Below are 17,242 nucleotides of genomic sequence, written 5' to 3' on the forward strand. Positions count from 1 at the left end.
TCCCCCTGCTCTCCCTCTGTTCCTCCCCCTCCTTCAAACAAATAAACAAAATATTTTTACAAAAATAGTATCGGGGAGCCTGGGTGGCTCAGTCAGTTAAGCATCTGCCTTCAGCTCATGATCCCAAGGTCCTGGGATCAAGCCCCGCATTGCATCAGGCTCCCTGCTCAGCGACGAGTGTGTTTCTCCCTCTCCCACTCCCATTCCTGCTCCCCCTGCTTGTGTGTGCTCTGTGTGTCAAGTAAATAAATAAATAAAATCTTTTTTTTTTTTTAAGTACTATCTATCACATAAGAGTTAGGTAAAATTACAAAACTGGCTCAATGCCTCACATATAAAAGTACTCAAATGTTTATCATTATTACTACCACTATTAACATTTTGGTGTTTATCCCTCCTTCTTCTTTGACGGTCACTAACTTTGCAATTTAGCCTCTAAGTTTCAAAATATTGAGATATTCATGACCAAACTGAAAGAGAGGCAACATCACACAGACATCCTGAATTTAGCACTGGGGCAGTGACTTGTGAGACATCGGGCTATCTCCCTAGCATTTTGATCTGACACAGGATAGTTGCAACATTTGAAGGGAGCACTGGCAAGGAGTTGGGATTATAAATATGGGGGTGGGAGGTGGGAAGGAGTTCACTTGGTTGTTGACCAGACAAAAGGAGGAACTGTACTAAGAGCCCAGATTACCGGACGCCTGGGTGGGTGGCTCAGCAGTTGGGTGTCTGCCTTCAGCTCAGGGCGTGATCCCAGGATTTGGGATAGGGTCCGCATCGAGCTCCCTGCGGGGAGCCTGCTTCTCCCTCTGCCTGTGTCTTTGCCTCTCTCTTTCTGTGTCTCTCATGAATAAATAAATAAATCTTTTAAAAAATTAAAAAAAATAAGAGCCCAGATTACAAATACAGGACACCTGGGTGGCTCAGCAGTTGTGCATCTGCCTTTGGCTCAGGGCGTGATACTGGGGTCCCTGATGGAGTCCCATATCGGGCTCCCTGCATGGTGCCTTCTTAGTACTCCCTCTGCCTGTTTCTCTCTCTCTCATGAATAAATACATAAAATCTTTTTTAAAAAAATACAGGACCAGAAGGATGAGATGGGACCAGAGACATCATTACAGCAGCCACTGAGGGCTCAGATCATAGAGACCCCTGTCCCTGCTTCCTTGAAGACGCCTAAGCTTCCCTCCATGCTCCATCCTACCTTGGTCAGGAGAGAGGGGTGGTGAAAGGAACACTTGAGGCTGAGTATTGAATTAAAAAGAGACTGTCAAAAATAAAAAATACAATACAATACAATACAATAAATAAAAAGAGACTGTCAAACTGAAAGTCACTGCATGCCTCGCTTCCTACCCTCACCTAAACAAGTTGGAGATTGGATAGTCAGAGAAAATTTGGAAGTCACAATTATCACACACCTTGGTTGTAATTTGAGTCTACTTCTTGGGATTGTCTGTGGACTTGGCAGCCACCAATGGAATGGAAGGGGTACCTATTATTCTGGTTTGCCCAGAATCATTCCCCTTTCTTTGGTAACAAAAATCCACTCTCTATTTGGAGAATGTCCCTCCCCATTTCATGAGGCCCAGGTGGGCTGTCCGCCTCAGGGCTCTCTCCAGTGAGGCTCATGCATACAGGATTGGAAGACACAAGCAAGTCTCCCAATGGGGAATTTGAATCTTGAGTGGATTCCATGTCTGCTTCCTGCTCTGACTCCCAGGGTTGCTATACATCTAACTTTGATCCAGAGCTCTAAGCCCCTTCCCAGAAGTGAGTTGTCTGTGTTTGTGGCTTAAGCAAAGGGGATGTACTATAGGAACACAAGGGAGCTTCAGGCCCCACAGGGGCAGGGATGCAGCCAGCCATGGAAATCCATCAGAAGTCAGGGTATGGCTGCCACTGCTTCTTCTTGAATGGCTGATCCGCTCTTCTTCCCTTCGGCAGACCAGCTTTCTCCATCTCTTCGTCAGCACATCAGAGATCTGCCTTCCTGGGCTTTGCTAGTTTCATGTTTCAGATCAGCTTGAAGGCAAGCTATTGGATGCAAGTCTACATTCCAGGAAAAGAGAGGCTTGGGTCAGGTGTCTGTCTCTTGTCCAGTCCATAGTGGTGGAGAGCAAGACGGGCTCATTTATTAACATGGCTGCTGCTGGAGGCCCACCCTGCGTGTCCTGGGAGATCTTGGAGAATATAGAGCAGGTGACACCCACAAGAGGTTGGCCACATTTCTAGGTCTACAGCCACTGTGGCCCAACCCCACTCACCAAAAGACACGATACCTCCTCAACCCTCACCATCCATGTGGTATGACTTGACCAGAGAGGCATCTCCTCCTTTTTGAATAACATTGAGGTGCAGTATCTACATTACACACAGTAAAATACTCAAATCTTTTTTAATATATATATATATATATATATTTTAATTTATTCAGAGATTGAGAGAGAGAGAGGCAGAGACACAGGCAGAGGGAGAGGGAGAGGCAGGCCCCATGCAGGGAGCCCGACGCGGGACTAGATCCCGTGTCTCCAGGATCACGCCCTGGGCTGAAGGCGGTGCTAAACCGCTGCGCCACCAGGGCTGCCCAAAATACTGAAATCTTAAGCAAATCACCAGATGGATTTTTACATATGTGTTACCAACACCCCAAATCAAGATTTAGAACAGTTCTAACACTCTAGGAGGCTTTTTCCTGCCCCCCTCCCAGTCAACAGCCCTCCCAGGGGGATAGCTGCAGACTTTCATCAAAACTAAAAGGTTAGTTTTACCTTTTCTTGGGGGATCCCTGGGTGGCTCAGCGGTTTAGCCCCTGCCTTGGGCCCAGGGCGTGATCCTGGAGTCCCGGGATCGAGTCCCACGTCGGGCTCCCTGCATGGAGCCTGCATCTCCCTCTGCCTGTGTGTCTGCCTCTTTCGCTCTCCCTGTGTCTCTCATGAATAAATAAATAAAATCTTTAAAAAAAATTTTACCTTTTCTTGAACTGCATGCCAATGTAATACACAGTCTGTTTTTGTCTATGGCTTTCCTCTCTCAGTATTATGCCTCAGGTTAATCCATGTGACTGCACGTGGGGTTCCTTCTTGAAGTGAACAAACCCAAAGCACAACACTCTTTAGATTGCGAATGGGGTAGTTAAGCCTTATGAGGTTTTGATACAAAAAACATTTAATTGGGCCACCTGGGTGACTTAGTCAATTAGGTGTCCGACTCTTGATCTCAGTTCAGGTCTCAGTCTCAGGTTTATGAGTTCGAGTCCTGTGTTGGGCTCCATGCTGGACATGGAAACTACTTAAAAAAATCTAATTAATTTTTGTTTATGTTTTGCAAGCACAAACATTGGCCAAAGTTCTCTTTGCTATACTCTTCATTTATAAGGGAAAAATGCATTCTTTCTCCTCTGGTAAGCTGGCTGTGCCCAGCTGGAGATAGGACTGATGGATTTTTCACAGTTCCCTTTACAGGTGGAAATAGCTCCTCCAGTTCCTTCAGGGGCCTCCTGGCCTTGACTTGTGAGTGGGAAAGCGTCATTACCCTCCCTGTGGCTCAGCTCACAGGTGTAATGAGGTGGAGAGGGCAGGGAGCGAAGGAAGGGCCAGAATGAGCTCATGGGGGAAAAGCAGTTTTAAAGACTGAGACCTATAAAAATAAGAGAGAACAGTGGTTCTTTAATCAGTGGTATTTTTCTGTCTAGAATTGGTGGGTTTATGCCATTTTGAGGGTCTCCTGGCTGGTTCCTCCAGGTGCTCCCCTATATTCCACCCTCTAGCGGTATCAGGGGGAAGAAAGGAGGGTGGTATTACATGGGCAGAGCATCTACTACACGCCAGGCACTCTGACATACATTGTCTTGTTCAATCCCAACCTTACAAAGAAAGAGCCATCAACTTCCTTGCATAGATGAAGTAACCGAGGCTCAGATACTTGTCCAGGGTCACACAGTGAGTGCTGAGTTTGGAAGACAAGTCTGTCTGGATCAAAGCTTTGCTCTCAGCAGCCCAATCTGGGGCCTCCACAGTGGAGCAGTCTTCCACATCCTGGGATGGGGAAGGGGTCCTTGACTGCAATGACCAGTCCTCCAGGGAAAATCGCTCTGGTCCTACACCTGAGCACACTCTGGCAGCTGTGCCTCTTCCCAGCCTCCAGCCCTGGGGTCATCTGAAGCTCACAGGACCTCAGTCTCAGCCAGGACCAACTACTGTTCACGCTCACATGTGGCCTTGGGTGGGGGAGGAGGTGAGAGGAAGCCTTAACCACCGGGTGGGTCTTTAATTCCAGGATGCAGCCAGGAAGGGAAATAGAAAGGAAACAGGAAAGACTCTTCAGAGAAGCAACGTCCCAAGGCCCCTAAAATCACTCATGGAGGCAGCCCCCTAGTTGAGGGCAGGCGAAAAGCACAGCCAGAGTGACATATATACTGTGTTAAGGTAGGTCTACCATTTTCATTTTCTCAGGCCTCCCAACTCTCGAAATGATCCCGTTGACAGATAAGGAGATTGAGACTTAGAACAGATAACTTGGGATCCCTGGGTGGCGCAGTGGCGCAGCGGTTTGGCGCCTGCCTTTGGCCCAGGGCGCGATCCTGGAGACCCGGGATCGAATCCCACGTCGGGCTCCCTGCATGGAGCCTGCTTCTCCCTCTGCCTGTGTCTCTGCCTCTCTCTCTCTCTCTGTGACTATCATGAATAAATAAATAAAATCTTAAAAAAAATATTAAAAAAAAAAGAACGGATAACTTGTCCAGCCTATAAACTGTTCCGAGTCCACACCCAACCATTAACGCAGTATCAGCACGGACACCGACACGTGCGTGCACGCCCGCACACCTGCCAAGGTGCCAGGGGCCGCCCAGGGCTTTATCAGGACACGCCCCCAACAGATTGGCCACAGCTGGGCCTCGGGTTACGTCGAGCCCCGTGGGGTGGGGAAGGGGGGGTCACCTGTGGACAGGCCCCTTTTATAGGTCTACCACCCCACCTGGCTCTGTCTACTGCCACCTGACCTGCCAGCTGCTACCTATACCGGCTGTCCCCGTCCGTCATGGAAAAGATCCTCGTCCTTCTGCTCGTTGCCCTTGCGGTGGTCTACGCGGTTCCTGACCCTCGGGGGATCATTATCCACCTGGTAAGAGGGACTTCAGGGGAGGAGTCATCTTAACATCCAAGTAGGGACTTTTTTTTTTTTAAGATTTTATTTATTTATTCATAGAGATGCAGAGAGAGAGAGAGGCAGAGACACAGGCAGGGGGAGAAGCAGGCTCCATGCAGGGAGCCTGACGTGGGACTCGATCCTGGGTCTCCATGATCATGCCCTGGGCTGCAGGCGGCGCTAAACCGCTGCGCCACCAGGGCTGCCCCAGGTGGGGACTTTTTAAGCTTAGATCTTTACCTCTCACGTTTCCACCTGGGGCTGCCCGGAGGCTGAGAGGTGAGGCATCTTCTGCTTTACTGTCCATGCCCACCCTGCGCCTCCTACCGGGTTGGGGGAGGGGGGCTCAGACAAGGCTGATCGGCACGGAGCATGCGCAGAGCAGGGGTTTGACCTGGCTGAGGGACAGTCCCAGGCTCCTGCCCCGGAAGCCCTGGCTCAGAAGGTCCAGTAGTTCAGAAAACTCCCCCGGTGATTCTGGCTTCCGACCTAGAGTGACACACGGACACGGTTCTCAATGCCTCAGGACCGTTTACTCATTTAGTCCCCGTACTGACCGCATGAGGCAGGGACCTAGTATCAAACCCGTTTTCAGATGGAAAGCAGTTCTAGAGAAAGGTGAAGCCACCTGCCTGAGGTCGCGCAGCTGGAAGCTCTCAGCGGATCAGAGGCCGCAGGGCGGATGGTCCCCCCCCGCCCCCCCGTGCTGCGTCTCTACCCAAAATTTCTGAACTCGCGGCCTTGCAGGGCTCAGAGGGGCCAGGATCCCCCTGAGGTCATATGCCTTCCTGGGGGATGGTCCTCAACCTTCACAGGCTTCTCAGTGGACTGCAGGACCCAGGGAAGTCTGGACACCCTGTTTTGGGTCACATGTGCAGATTCCAAGGGGACACTGAGGCACGGGGGGGGCAGGGTCTTGCCCGGATCACCCCGGGAGTCGGTAGCGTGGCGGGGTCCTGTCTCGCAGCTTCTCCCGCGGGTGGGGCTGGGGGTGGGCAGACTGGCCGCCAGTCCCGCGGGTTGGGTCCTTTACCCGCGCCCCCGCGGGGGACGCGCTGTGGGCGGTGGCGGTGGCGAAGGGACAAAGGGCGAGGGCCCTCGCTAACTGGCCGCCCGGCAGGAAGACGGCGAGCTCTGTCTGAACAGCGTCCAGTGCAAGAGCAAGTGCTGCCACCGGGACACCGGGCTGAGCCTGGCCCGCTGCGCACCCAAGGCCAGCGAGAACAGCGAGTGCTCTGCCAAGGTGGGTGCCGCGGGCCGTGCGGTGCTGGGGCACGAGGCACAGCTGGGGGGCGGGTCAGGGAGGGGGTCAGCAGGCTCCAGGCACTGCCCCATCCGCTCGGCCCTTTCGAACCTCACGACTGACCAGTGAGGTGGGTGGGGGCGGAGATTTGTTATTCCCATTTCACGGATGGGTAACTGGAGGCTCCCCAGGGAGATCTAGTTAGTAAGCACCAAGGAAGCCGAGTGGGGGAACCTGGGCCGGGCGTCCTCCAGGCCCACAGCGCCCCCTGGCGTGGCAGTCAGGAGGGGACAGTCTGAAAAGAGCCTGGCCCGGGGTGAGGCGGGGAGCGAGGGGCAGGCTATGCCCAAAGTAGCCCCCCCACCCCACCCCCGCGACAGCCTGTGATTCCACTGTTTCTGTGTCTTTGAAGACGCTCTATGGGGTTTACTACAAGTGTCCCTGTGAGCGGGGCCTGACCTGTGAGGGTGACAAGTCCATCGTGGGCTCCATCACCAATACCAACTTTGGTGTCTGCCACGATGCTGGGCGCTCCAAGAAGTAAAGCCACTGAAGGATGCTCCTCATCCACCACCTCTCCCTGGCTGGCCACCCCCTTAACCAGCACCTCCCTTTTCTGATTGGATTCTCAGCAATTAAAGCTCTTCCTGCAACCTTCCCCGGGCTCCAGAATGTTCTTGAGTCAGTGTCTTCCTTGATGTCCCATCAAGCCTTCGCCTCGTCAAGGCAGGTGTCAAACAGGTCAGAGGAAGAACGGATGGGTCTGGGACCAGGCGGGATGAGGCTGGACAGACTGGAGACAAGGTTTTGAAGCAGCCATGCTGGGAACCTCTCCATTGGGGGACCAACCGCACCTCCCTGGGATGCCCCACTTGCCCCTCCAGTTCTCAGACAGGTGCACGTGTGTGTGCACACACATGCGCACCCTTCTAGTGGGGAGTTAGAATGGCCCATATTCCTGCCCTGCATCAAGCTTACCAGTCCCTGGCCTGGGCTCATACCTTCTTTCTGGGCCCAACTCTCAGATGTGCCAGCTAGTTGACACGACCCATGTGTTAACAGGACAGACCACTAACAATTGCTGTGGGCTTACTCTGTGCTAGCAAATCCTCAGAGTGACCCAGGAGGGAGAATTTATTGTCTCTAGATAAAAGAAACTAAAGTTCAGAGAGGTTCAGTAACTTGCTCAATGTCACATAAGTAGAAAATGTTAACACTACACCCATCTAACTCCACCCCTTACCCTTTCTACAACTCCCGGTTCTTTCCCAATTAGTCATACTAAGACAAATAGGTGGAATTGTAGGAAATTTGGTTTTGGTTTAATATAATAATTTTATGGGCAACCCTGGTGGCCCAGCAGTTTAGTGCTGCATGTGATCCTGGGGGCCCGGGATCCAGTCCCACATCAGGCTCCCTGTGTGCAGCCTGCTTCTCCCTCTGCCTGTGTTTCTGTGTGTGTGTGTGTGTGTGTGTGTCTCATGAATAAATAAATAAAATCTTTAAAAATTTTATATATATATATATAATTTTATATCCCCTGGAGCCATCAAACCTGGATTGCTTTGGGCAGGACTGAAGTCCCCATCACTGAGATAAGCAGGTGGACGTCCTCTGCCCCTTAGTGGAGATGCAGGAGAGGAGATTCATGCAAAGAAGGGAGTGAATTAATTAAAATCGAGATGCTCTCCCAGCCCAGGATTTTGTGGTTGGTGATCAATGCCTCCCTAGAGTAACCATTAGGTGTTTTTTTTTTAATTTTTATTTATTCATGATAGGCACACAGTGAGAGAGAGAGAGGCAGAGACACAGGCAGAGGGAGAAGCAGGCTCCATGCACCGGGAGCCCGACGTGGGATTCGATCCCGGATCTCCAGGATCGCGCCCTGGGCCAAAGGCAGGCGCCAAACCGCTGCGCCCCCCAGGGATCCCAACCATTAGGTTTCTGAGTTAGGACTGGATTTACCTGAATGTAACAAAAAACCATGTAATGATGGCTTAAATAACTAGGGACACACATTTCTCACGAATCAAGAAGTCTGGAGATAGGAAGCGCTGGCATTTGTTTGGCTGCTGGCAGACCTGCCGTTCTCGTGCCTCCTCTCAACTGGCAGCTGCCTTCCCAGCAGCTCCTGGGAGTGTCCTCTTGTCTCCCCCTATTCTAAGTATTCTAAGGTAAGAAGCGTGGAGTAGAGGCTGGGCGCTTAGGGCAGGCCATCTTATCTTGCGAAAGCCTCCGAGCTTTTTTTTTTTTTTTTTTTTTTTTTAGTTTATTTATTCGTGAGAGACACACAGGCAGAGGGAGAAGCAGGCTCCACGCAGGGAGCCTGACGTGGGACTCGATCCCGGGACTCCAGGATCACGCCCTGGGCTGAAGGCGGCGCTAAACCTAAACCGCTGCGCCCCCCGGGCTGCCCCTCCAGGCTGACTCCTTATCCCAATGGCTCCAACCGGGTCATATGACCACCCACGGCCACAAGGGGGTCTGGGAAAGCAAGTGCTGGGCAAAGGGAATGGGACGGCCATGACCGGCTTGGACTAACGTGATCCTTCTCCTCGGGCTGGACACATACTGTCCAAACAGTACTGGGGTTTGGTTCGCAAGGAAGGCGCGCAATGGCTGTTGGGGAGCTGGGCTCTGTGGAAGCAAGCAGCAAAGACCCCAACCCCCTGTTCCCTGTATTAAATCCTTTCTACTTGAACCCCCTGGAGTGGTTCTTGTTTTTCTGCACTGACACTAATACAAGACTGCCAGAAGGGGAGCATCTCTTGTTGTGTTGCTGTTGTTCAAAAGCACCTTCTCTCACTGTCTGTAGCCAAGACGGGTCATCATTTTCTTTCTTTTCCTTTTTAAGATTTTATTTATTTGAGAGAGAGAGAGAGAGCAAGAGAGAGCACGTGTGGGGGTTGGGGAGAGGGAGAAGCAGACTCCCCATTGAGCAGGGAGCCAGATGCCAGGGCTTGGTCCCAGGACCCTGAGATCATGACCTGAGCTAAAGGCAGACACTTAACCAGCTGAGACACCCAGGCGCCCCAGGAATCATCATTTTCTAATTCCCAAAGATGTCCTCTGCAGGGAGCACCTGGGTGGCTGGGTTAAGTGTCCTATTTAATTTTAGCTCATGTCATGATCTCAAGGTTGTGAGACTGAGCCCCAAGTCAGGCTCCACACTGGAGACTGCTTAAGGTTCTCTCTGTCCTCTCCCTCTGTCCCTCCCCACTCCCCACCCCATCCTCCACATGCACTTTTTCTCTATGAAAAAATGTCCTATAAGTTTTAGCTTTGCCAGTGACATGTGCCTCTTTAATATCCTAATCCCAGGGGCTCCCCACTTTCTGTGACTTTTTTTCTAGATCTGCTAGAAATAGAAGCAGGCAGGAGTATCTGCAGGCTTGAATCCATAAAAAATTCCTAATTCTGGACCTTGTAGACATATGCTGTCTAATATGGTATCGACTAGCCACATATTGAGCACTTGATGTGTGGCTGACTTGAATTGGGATAAGTGTAAAAATACAAATTGGGTTTGTAAAACCTATTACCAATAAAAAAGAATATGAAATATCTCAAGTATTTTCCATTTTGAAATAACTTTTTTTTAAAAGATTTTATTTATTCAGGAGAGACACACAGAGAGTCAGGGACACAGGCAGAGGGAGAAGCAGACTCCACGCAGGGAGCCCGACGTGGGACTCGATCCCAGGTTTCCAGGATCACATTCTGGGCCAAAGGCAGGTGCTAAACCGCTGAGCCACTCAGGCATCCTGAAATACCATTTTTGATTGGGTTACAAATAAAATATATTATGCTATGACTTAGCAATTGCACTACTGGGTATTCATCCAAAGGATACAAACATAGGGATTTTTAAAAAAGATTTTATTTATGTATTCATGGAGAGAGAGAGAGAGGCAGAGACACAAGCAGAGAAAGAAGCAGGCCCCATGCAGGGAGCCCGACGTGGGACTTGATTCCAGGACCCCCGGGATCACGCCCTGGTCTGAAGGTGGTGCTAAACCGCTGAACCACCACCAGGGCTGCCCCAAACATAGGGATTTGATGGGGCACCTGCACCCCCATGTTTATAGCAGCAATATCCACAATAGCCAAACTATGGAAAGAGTCCTGATGTCCACTGAAGACAAATGGATAAAGAAGATGTGGTATACACACACACACCACACACACACACACACACACACACACACACACACACACAATGGAATATTACTCAACCATCAAAAAGAACGAAATCTTGCCATTTGTGACATGGATGGAATGAGAGGGTATTAGGCTAAGTGAAATAAGTCAGTCAGAGAAAGACAATATCACATGATTTCACTCGTGGAATTTTTTTTTAAAGTCTGTTACTATTTATTTATTTATTGATTTATGATAGACATAGAGAGAGAGAGAGGCAGAGACACAGGAGGAGGCAGAAGCAGGCTCCATACTGGGAGCCCAATGTAGGACTCGATCCTGGGACTTCAGGATCACACCCTGGGCCAAAGGCAGGCGCTAAACCGCTGAGCCACCCAGTGATCCCCATCACTCGTGGAATTTAAGAAACAAAATAGATGAACACAGAGGAAAGGAAGGAAAAATAAAATAAGATGAAAAGAGAGGAAGATAACCATAAAAGACTTAACTCTAGGAAACAACCTGAGGAAACTGGAAGGGAGGTGGGTGGGGGGATGGGATAACGGGGTGATGATCATTAAGGAGGGCACTTGATGGAATGAGCATTGGGTGCTACGTATAACTGATGAATCACTAAATTCGACCCCTGAAACTAATAATACAGTATATGTTAACTAAATTAAACTTAAAGAATTTTAAAAAATAAAATACATTATCAAATTTGAATTATGGCTAATAGAAAATTTAAAATTACTTATGTGTCTCATGTTTCACTTCCACTGAATAGTGCTGCTACTGTAAGCTGAAGGCATTTGAGAATTGGCTTTTTTCTAAAACTCCTTATCTGCCTAAAAGCAGAGCCTCCCCAAAGAATTCAACCATCATAAATTCCCTCCTGGGGAGGTTTCTTGCAACCAGGAAAGATTGACTCTTCTCACTGGAGTCTTACCATTGGTGGATGTCAGCACTACATTGTCACAAAACTATCATGTACTCTCCTAAGGACCCATCTACTCTCCTAAGGTCCCATTTAGCTTTCTTAAAAATAATTTGCTTTTTCCTACATGCCCCTTCTTCCCATCCCTCCCCCTATTAAGAAGCCATTTTCCAAAGTGTCGTCCTCCCATTCCCCTCCCCCAATTAAGGTGGCGTATATGCCCCAAATTCCAATTGCCTCATTGAGTCACCTTTTTCTGTGAATTCCCTCCACATATGTATGTGAATAAAAATCTGACTTGGGGCACCTGGGTGGTTCTGTTGCTTAAATGTCCAACTGTTGATTTTGGCTCAGGTCATAATCTCTGAATCCTAGGATATAGCCCCACATCAGGTTTCCTGCTCAGTGGAGAGTCTGCTTGTCTCCCTCCCCCTCCTCCCCCCCCCAAACAAACAAACTAATTAACTAATAAAACAACTGTCTTTTCTCTTGCCAAGCTATCTTGTGTCCGTTTAATTTGCAGACCCCAAAAACTGAACCTAAGAGAGTAGAGGAAAAGTTTTCCTCCCATCACATGAAGCCAGTTTAATTGTATCAGCAACATATCTTCCCCTCCCCTTCTAAATTTGAAGGCATCAGGTATTTTTGGAGGCTGGGTTTCCAGCCTGCAATCTCTCTTTCCAAGGGCATTTTGTAGACTTTCTCCAAATGAGGGGAGCTCCTGTACCACTATGGACTGTAACCCTGTATCTATCTTTCTTTCTTTCTTTTTCTTTCTTCTTTTTAATTTATTTATTTATGATAGTCACAGAGAGAGAGAGAGAGAGAGAGAGGCAGAGACACAGGCAGAGGGAGAAGCAGGCTCCATGCACCGGGAGCCCGATGTGGGATTCGATCCCGGGTCTCCAGGATCGCGCCCCGGGCCAAAGGCAGGCGCCAAACCGCTGCGCCACCCAGTGATCCCACCCTGTATCTTTCTGATGTGCATGTAACACCAAGTATCTGTCTGACACATTTAGTACAGAAGCAATTTCTACCAAGACATGGGTTACAGTGTCATTAAGACTTACAGGGGGTGCTCTAAGTAAACCTCAGCTTCTATCTCAACTCCTGAGCTCTTGCACAATAAGCCCGTCATCCTGGAGGGCACATTTGGCTCAGGACTGAGGGCTCACTTAATCAGAAGTATAGCTGAGTATGGAACTTTGGGTCCAAAATCTGAATTATTTATCTCCAAAATGTAATCCGATTATAGCAGGGCTGCCTTGAAACCTGCTTCTGCTGAAAACTCACGACACACAGCCAGTAAACTAGCATCTGGCTCTAAAAGCCTCCCAGCCTATGCACAACTTCCCAAAACTCCTCTTGATTCATGCTCTCCCCGGATTTCCCCCCAGCATAGGAGGTGCTGCATTCTTTCTTTTCCTTAAGCTCTTTCCTTCTGCCTCATACCTCCTTTCTCTTCTGGTGTCCCAGAAGAGCCCAATTCATCACTTTCAAGCTGTGTGACTAGGAGCAAATTGCTCAATCCATCTCAATTTTCCCTCTCTCAAATAGGGGTGATAATAGCTCTGACCCCTCATAAGGATTTTTGTAGGATTAAGTGAGATCATTCATGTAAAGCATCTAGTGCTGCCCCTGGCATATAGTAAATGCTCCATAACACTCTATTTATTTAAAATAATCTAAAAAATAATAAAAATAAATAAATAAATAAAATAATCTCTACATCTAATGTGGGGCTCATACTCATAACCTGGATGGAGCTCAAGCGTTGCACGCTCTATGGATTGAGACTGGCAACTGTTATACACATTTGTCTTCAACTTTTTTTAAAAAAAGATTTTATTTATTCATGAGAGACACAGAGAGACAGAGGCAGAGACACAGGCAGAGGGAGAAGCAGGTTCCACACAGGGAGCCTGATGCGGGACTTGATGCGGGACTGGATCCCAGGACCCCGGGGATCACGTCCAGGGCCGAAGGCAGGTGCCAAACCACTGAGCCACCTAGGTGTCCCTGTCTTGTACATTTTCTTTAACATTTCTGATATTTAAGGTCAGGGGAACCAAGAGTTCAGGTGCAAACTGAGCTTTTGGAGGGTGGATTATGGAATGGGCTGAAGCCCATCAGGGTGGGGAGGGGAGCACAAGTCTCTGGGAGACTTTCATTCATGCCCCAACAGAGGAAAGGCCCAAGCCTAAGCTTCCTGCCTCTCTGACCCTTCACACACACACCCACACCCACACACACACACACACACACATGCCCCAGCAACCTGTGTACAGCCCATTTCAACCTGCATCTCCAGTGGGAGTGGATGGAGGAGGGGGAGGCAACAAAGAGAGAGCATTAGAAGAAAATGTTCTTAGCTGACTACTTCTCCTCCCCCTCCTCCTCCTCCCTCTCCTCCCCTCCCCTCCCCCTCCTCCTGTTTTCTTACAACAGCCACAGATGATTTTAAATGATTTCTCATTCTTCAGAAATACCCAAATCAGGTCCAGCAGACAGGAACAACTCGTTATCCAGGTGCAAGAATGTCTGGGAAAGACAGGACTTTGACCTTCCCCTTGGGGGTTGCTTTGCCCTCAGCCCTTAAGGGGCAGCCCCCACTCCCAGCCCAGTCTAGTTCTGGGGCCCATCTGCTTGCACACAGCAGAGGAGCCTGAGCTGAAGGGACCCCCTCAGACACAGTTCATTCTGGTTGCCTCCTCCAGGCTGCCCCCTAGGATTGTTGGTGCCCTCCTCCTAGTTTAATCTCTGGCATCACTTTTCACGTCCTGAACCCATGTGCCTATCCTGAGGGAATGAACACCCACTCCCAGGCGGCTTCCGCCTTTTCTCCTTAAGTCCCTCAGCGGGCAAACCAGCTCCCGTCTCCTGCGCACCCCCTGACCTGGAGCCACAGCCGAAGCCCTGGGGCTGCTGAGGAGGGAGGGCCGGGAACCACGCTGGGAGCCGACCCTCTAGCTGTGCCCACTTACAAGGCAACTTTCGAAGTTTGCTGAGATGACCTCTCGAGAGCCCGAGCCGGAACCCACATTCGAAAGAAAAGCCCCGCCCCCCACCTGGGGTTCCCAGCCTTTGGGGGCGGTCCCCACCTTGGGCCGGTCCTCGGGCTCCCCCAGGCGTCTGGGACGTGCAGTCGCAGCGCGCATTCCGGCTCCGGGGCTGGCCGCTCCCCTCCCCTCCCCCTGCTCCGTCGGGTTCTGGGTCCCCCTCCCTCCTTCCTGGGGACCCCCTCCCCGGGCTGTGACACGTGCTGTCCTCGTGCGCCCGGCGGCAGCCCTGGCTCCTGCGCGGCTTGCGCTGGGGGCCGAGCTCCCGGGCGTCCTGCGGGGAGACGGCGCCCTGGTCCCGGCCCCTGCGGCTGCCCGCGCTCGCCGCGCTGCGCCCTCGCCCTCGCCCTCGCCCTCGCCCTCGCCCGGGCCGGGCGCTCGGGAGCTGGTGCCCGAGGGGACTAGAGAGATGTGGCAGGTTTGCCATTCGTGGCACCCAAACAGGTGACTTCTCTCGCACGCACCTGCCGAGCCAGGCCTTCCTGTCTGCTCCCGGCGGTTCCCTCCGCGGCCCGACCCTGTCTCTGCAAACTCCTATTCACCTTAAAGCGGAGCCTGCTTGTCACCTCCGGGCTCCCTCCTCCCCGACACTCACACACGTCCTGATCCCCAATGCTGCGTCTTAGGAGGTCACACGGTCTGTCACTGCCGCCATCGTCTCTGTCAGACGAGCCCAGTAGTCAGCAAGTAGCACCCGAGCACCCACTGAGTCCAGGCAGCGTTCCGGGCCCTGGGAACACAGCTGGGAGCAAAAGGAACAGAAATGCCCAGAAATGCCTGCCCTGCGGGAGCTGACATTCCAGAACAGCTGTCCCACAGGACTTGCACCAATGCAAAAATGTGCTTTTTCTGCATGTTCCCATTTGATGATCACTAGCCACATGTGGCAGCGGATCTCATTAGCTCTAGAATTCAAAGGTCTCCGAGTTCCAGGGATTTGAAAAGATTCTTTCGTGTAATTCGATTGTATGTTATTATTATTATTTTTAATAGAGCTCATTTTTTCCAAATATTTATTTATTTATCTATCTATTTATTTATTTATTTAGCGGGGGGGGAGAGAGAGAGAGAATGAGGGAGCACAAGCAGGGGCAGAGGGAGAGGGAGAAGCAGACTCCCCGCTGAGCAGGGAGCCCAATGCGGGGACTCCATCCCAGGACTCCAGGATCATGACCCAAGCGGAAGACTCAACCGACTGAGCCACCCAGGCTCCCCCTGATTGTATATTATGATTAATAAACAGCATCATGAATATTTTCTCAGATGAGGTGACTGAGCCCCAGAGAAGTTGCCAAACTTCCCCAAAAGTCACAGAGCTATCAAGTAACAATTAGGTTCTAGTTTTCATCTTTCCACTCTCTTTCCCCAGAGATCTTCAATTAGAATTTTTTTTCTTTTTCTTTTTCTTTTTCTTTTTCTTTGAGAAGGAGAGAGTGCATGCAGTGGGGGAGAGGGGTTAGGAGGAGGTACAGAATCAGGACACTCTCTGGGGTAAACCGTCCTTCATGGGTGACTCTAGTGATCCAGGCACCACCCAGCCACCCACCCACCACCTCATCTGACGGTCTGGCTGTGGCAAGAGAGAACTAGGAACTCAAAGCTTTTGTGGGTGCTTCATGGAGGGGGAAATCAACTCTCATCCAAAATTGGTTTGGGGGATGCCAGGGTGGCTCAGTGGTTGAGCGTCTGCCTTCAACTCAGGACGTGATCCCGGGATCCTGGGATCCTGAGTCCTGCATCGGGTTCCCTTCAGGGTGCCTGCTTCTCCCCCTGCCTGTGTCTTTGCCTCTCTCTGTGTGTCTCTCATCAATCAATCAATAAAATCTTAACCAACCAACCAACCAACCACCAAACAAAATTGGTTCAGATGTTGGGACTGATCATACACATAACAAGATGATATGAAAAGATTTATTAGTCGAACACAGGAACGTTCCCAGGACAGCAGGGCAGGTGCGAGGAGGTGTGAGTAGCAAGGATGAAGGGGTGTGTGGCTTTGGCTGTTTTTACTGTGGCTAAGCATTGGGGCCAGAGTGAGGGTTTCCCTGGGCAGGCTGGGGGCATGTGGTCTGCACAGCCCACCAGCACCAAGGAGAGTGTGTACCTTTATATGGACTTGCCTAGATGTGGCGCAGAAGGGGAGTGAGGGCTTAAAAGCTGTCATTGCCCAGTCACCAAAAATGGAGACTTCCTTTCCAATGTGTCACACTTGGGCTTCTCTGCTTAGGCCTAGAAGTCACACCTGTCACTTTGCTGGCTAGAAATATTCACACAGCCCAAGCTACCTGTAGGAAGGCAGGCCTTCTGGTGCCAATGGTGAAGAAAATGAAATGGGACTTGAACTCATAACATTGTCTGTTGTCTTGCATTGGAAAAAAAGGAGGAACCTATGGGGGTAGAGACCTCACCTTAGAAATAAGGCTTCTGAGAGATGAGAGCCGTGTCTGGGCAGAGAAAAGGCTGATCAGATGGGAAGAAAATGATTTGGTTAAATGAAGGTGACCTGGAGCTTTGGTCTTCTCAGCATTAGGATTATTCCTCTAAAACTTCCATGTGAGGAACATAGTAATATTTGAATGTCCAGATGCAGAAAAATAATGCCTTTGAATCTGCATATTAACTCCTGTAATGCAACAAAGAAACAAATGAGGAAGGAGGGGAGGACAGAGAAGGAGGATGGAGAGGAGAGCAGCAGATGGCTGAGCAGGA

At 50.3% G+C, this 17,242-nt stretch overlaps 1 protein-coding gene across 1 annotated transcript; it reads left to right on the plus strand.

The window, feature by feature from the left end:
• Positions 1-4,969: 4,969 nt before the first annotated feature.
• Positions 4,970-7,055, plus strand: CLPS (colipase). The gene is made up of 3 exons (XM_077904284.1): positions 4,970-5,130; positions 6,275-6,397; positions 6,810-7,055. Exons 1-3 carry the CDS (start codon positions 5,047-5,049, stop codon positions 6,939-6,941), a joined length of 339 nt encoding a protein of 112 aa, XP_077760410.1. The 5' UTR covers positions 4,970-5,046; the 3' UTR covers positions 6,942-7,055.
• The last annotated feature ends 10,187 nt before the right edge of the window (positions 7,056-17,242 follow it).

The sequence above is a fragment of the Canis aureus genome, chromosome 7 (assembly GCF_053574225.1).
Source record: "Canis aureus isolate CA01 chromosome 7, VMU_Caureus_v.1.0, whole genome shotgun sequence".
Lineage (NCBI taxonomy): Eukaryota > Metazoa > Chordata > Mammalia > Carnivora > Canidae > Canis > Canis aureus.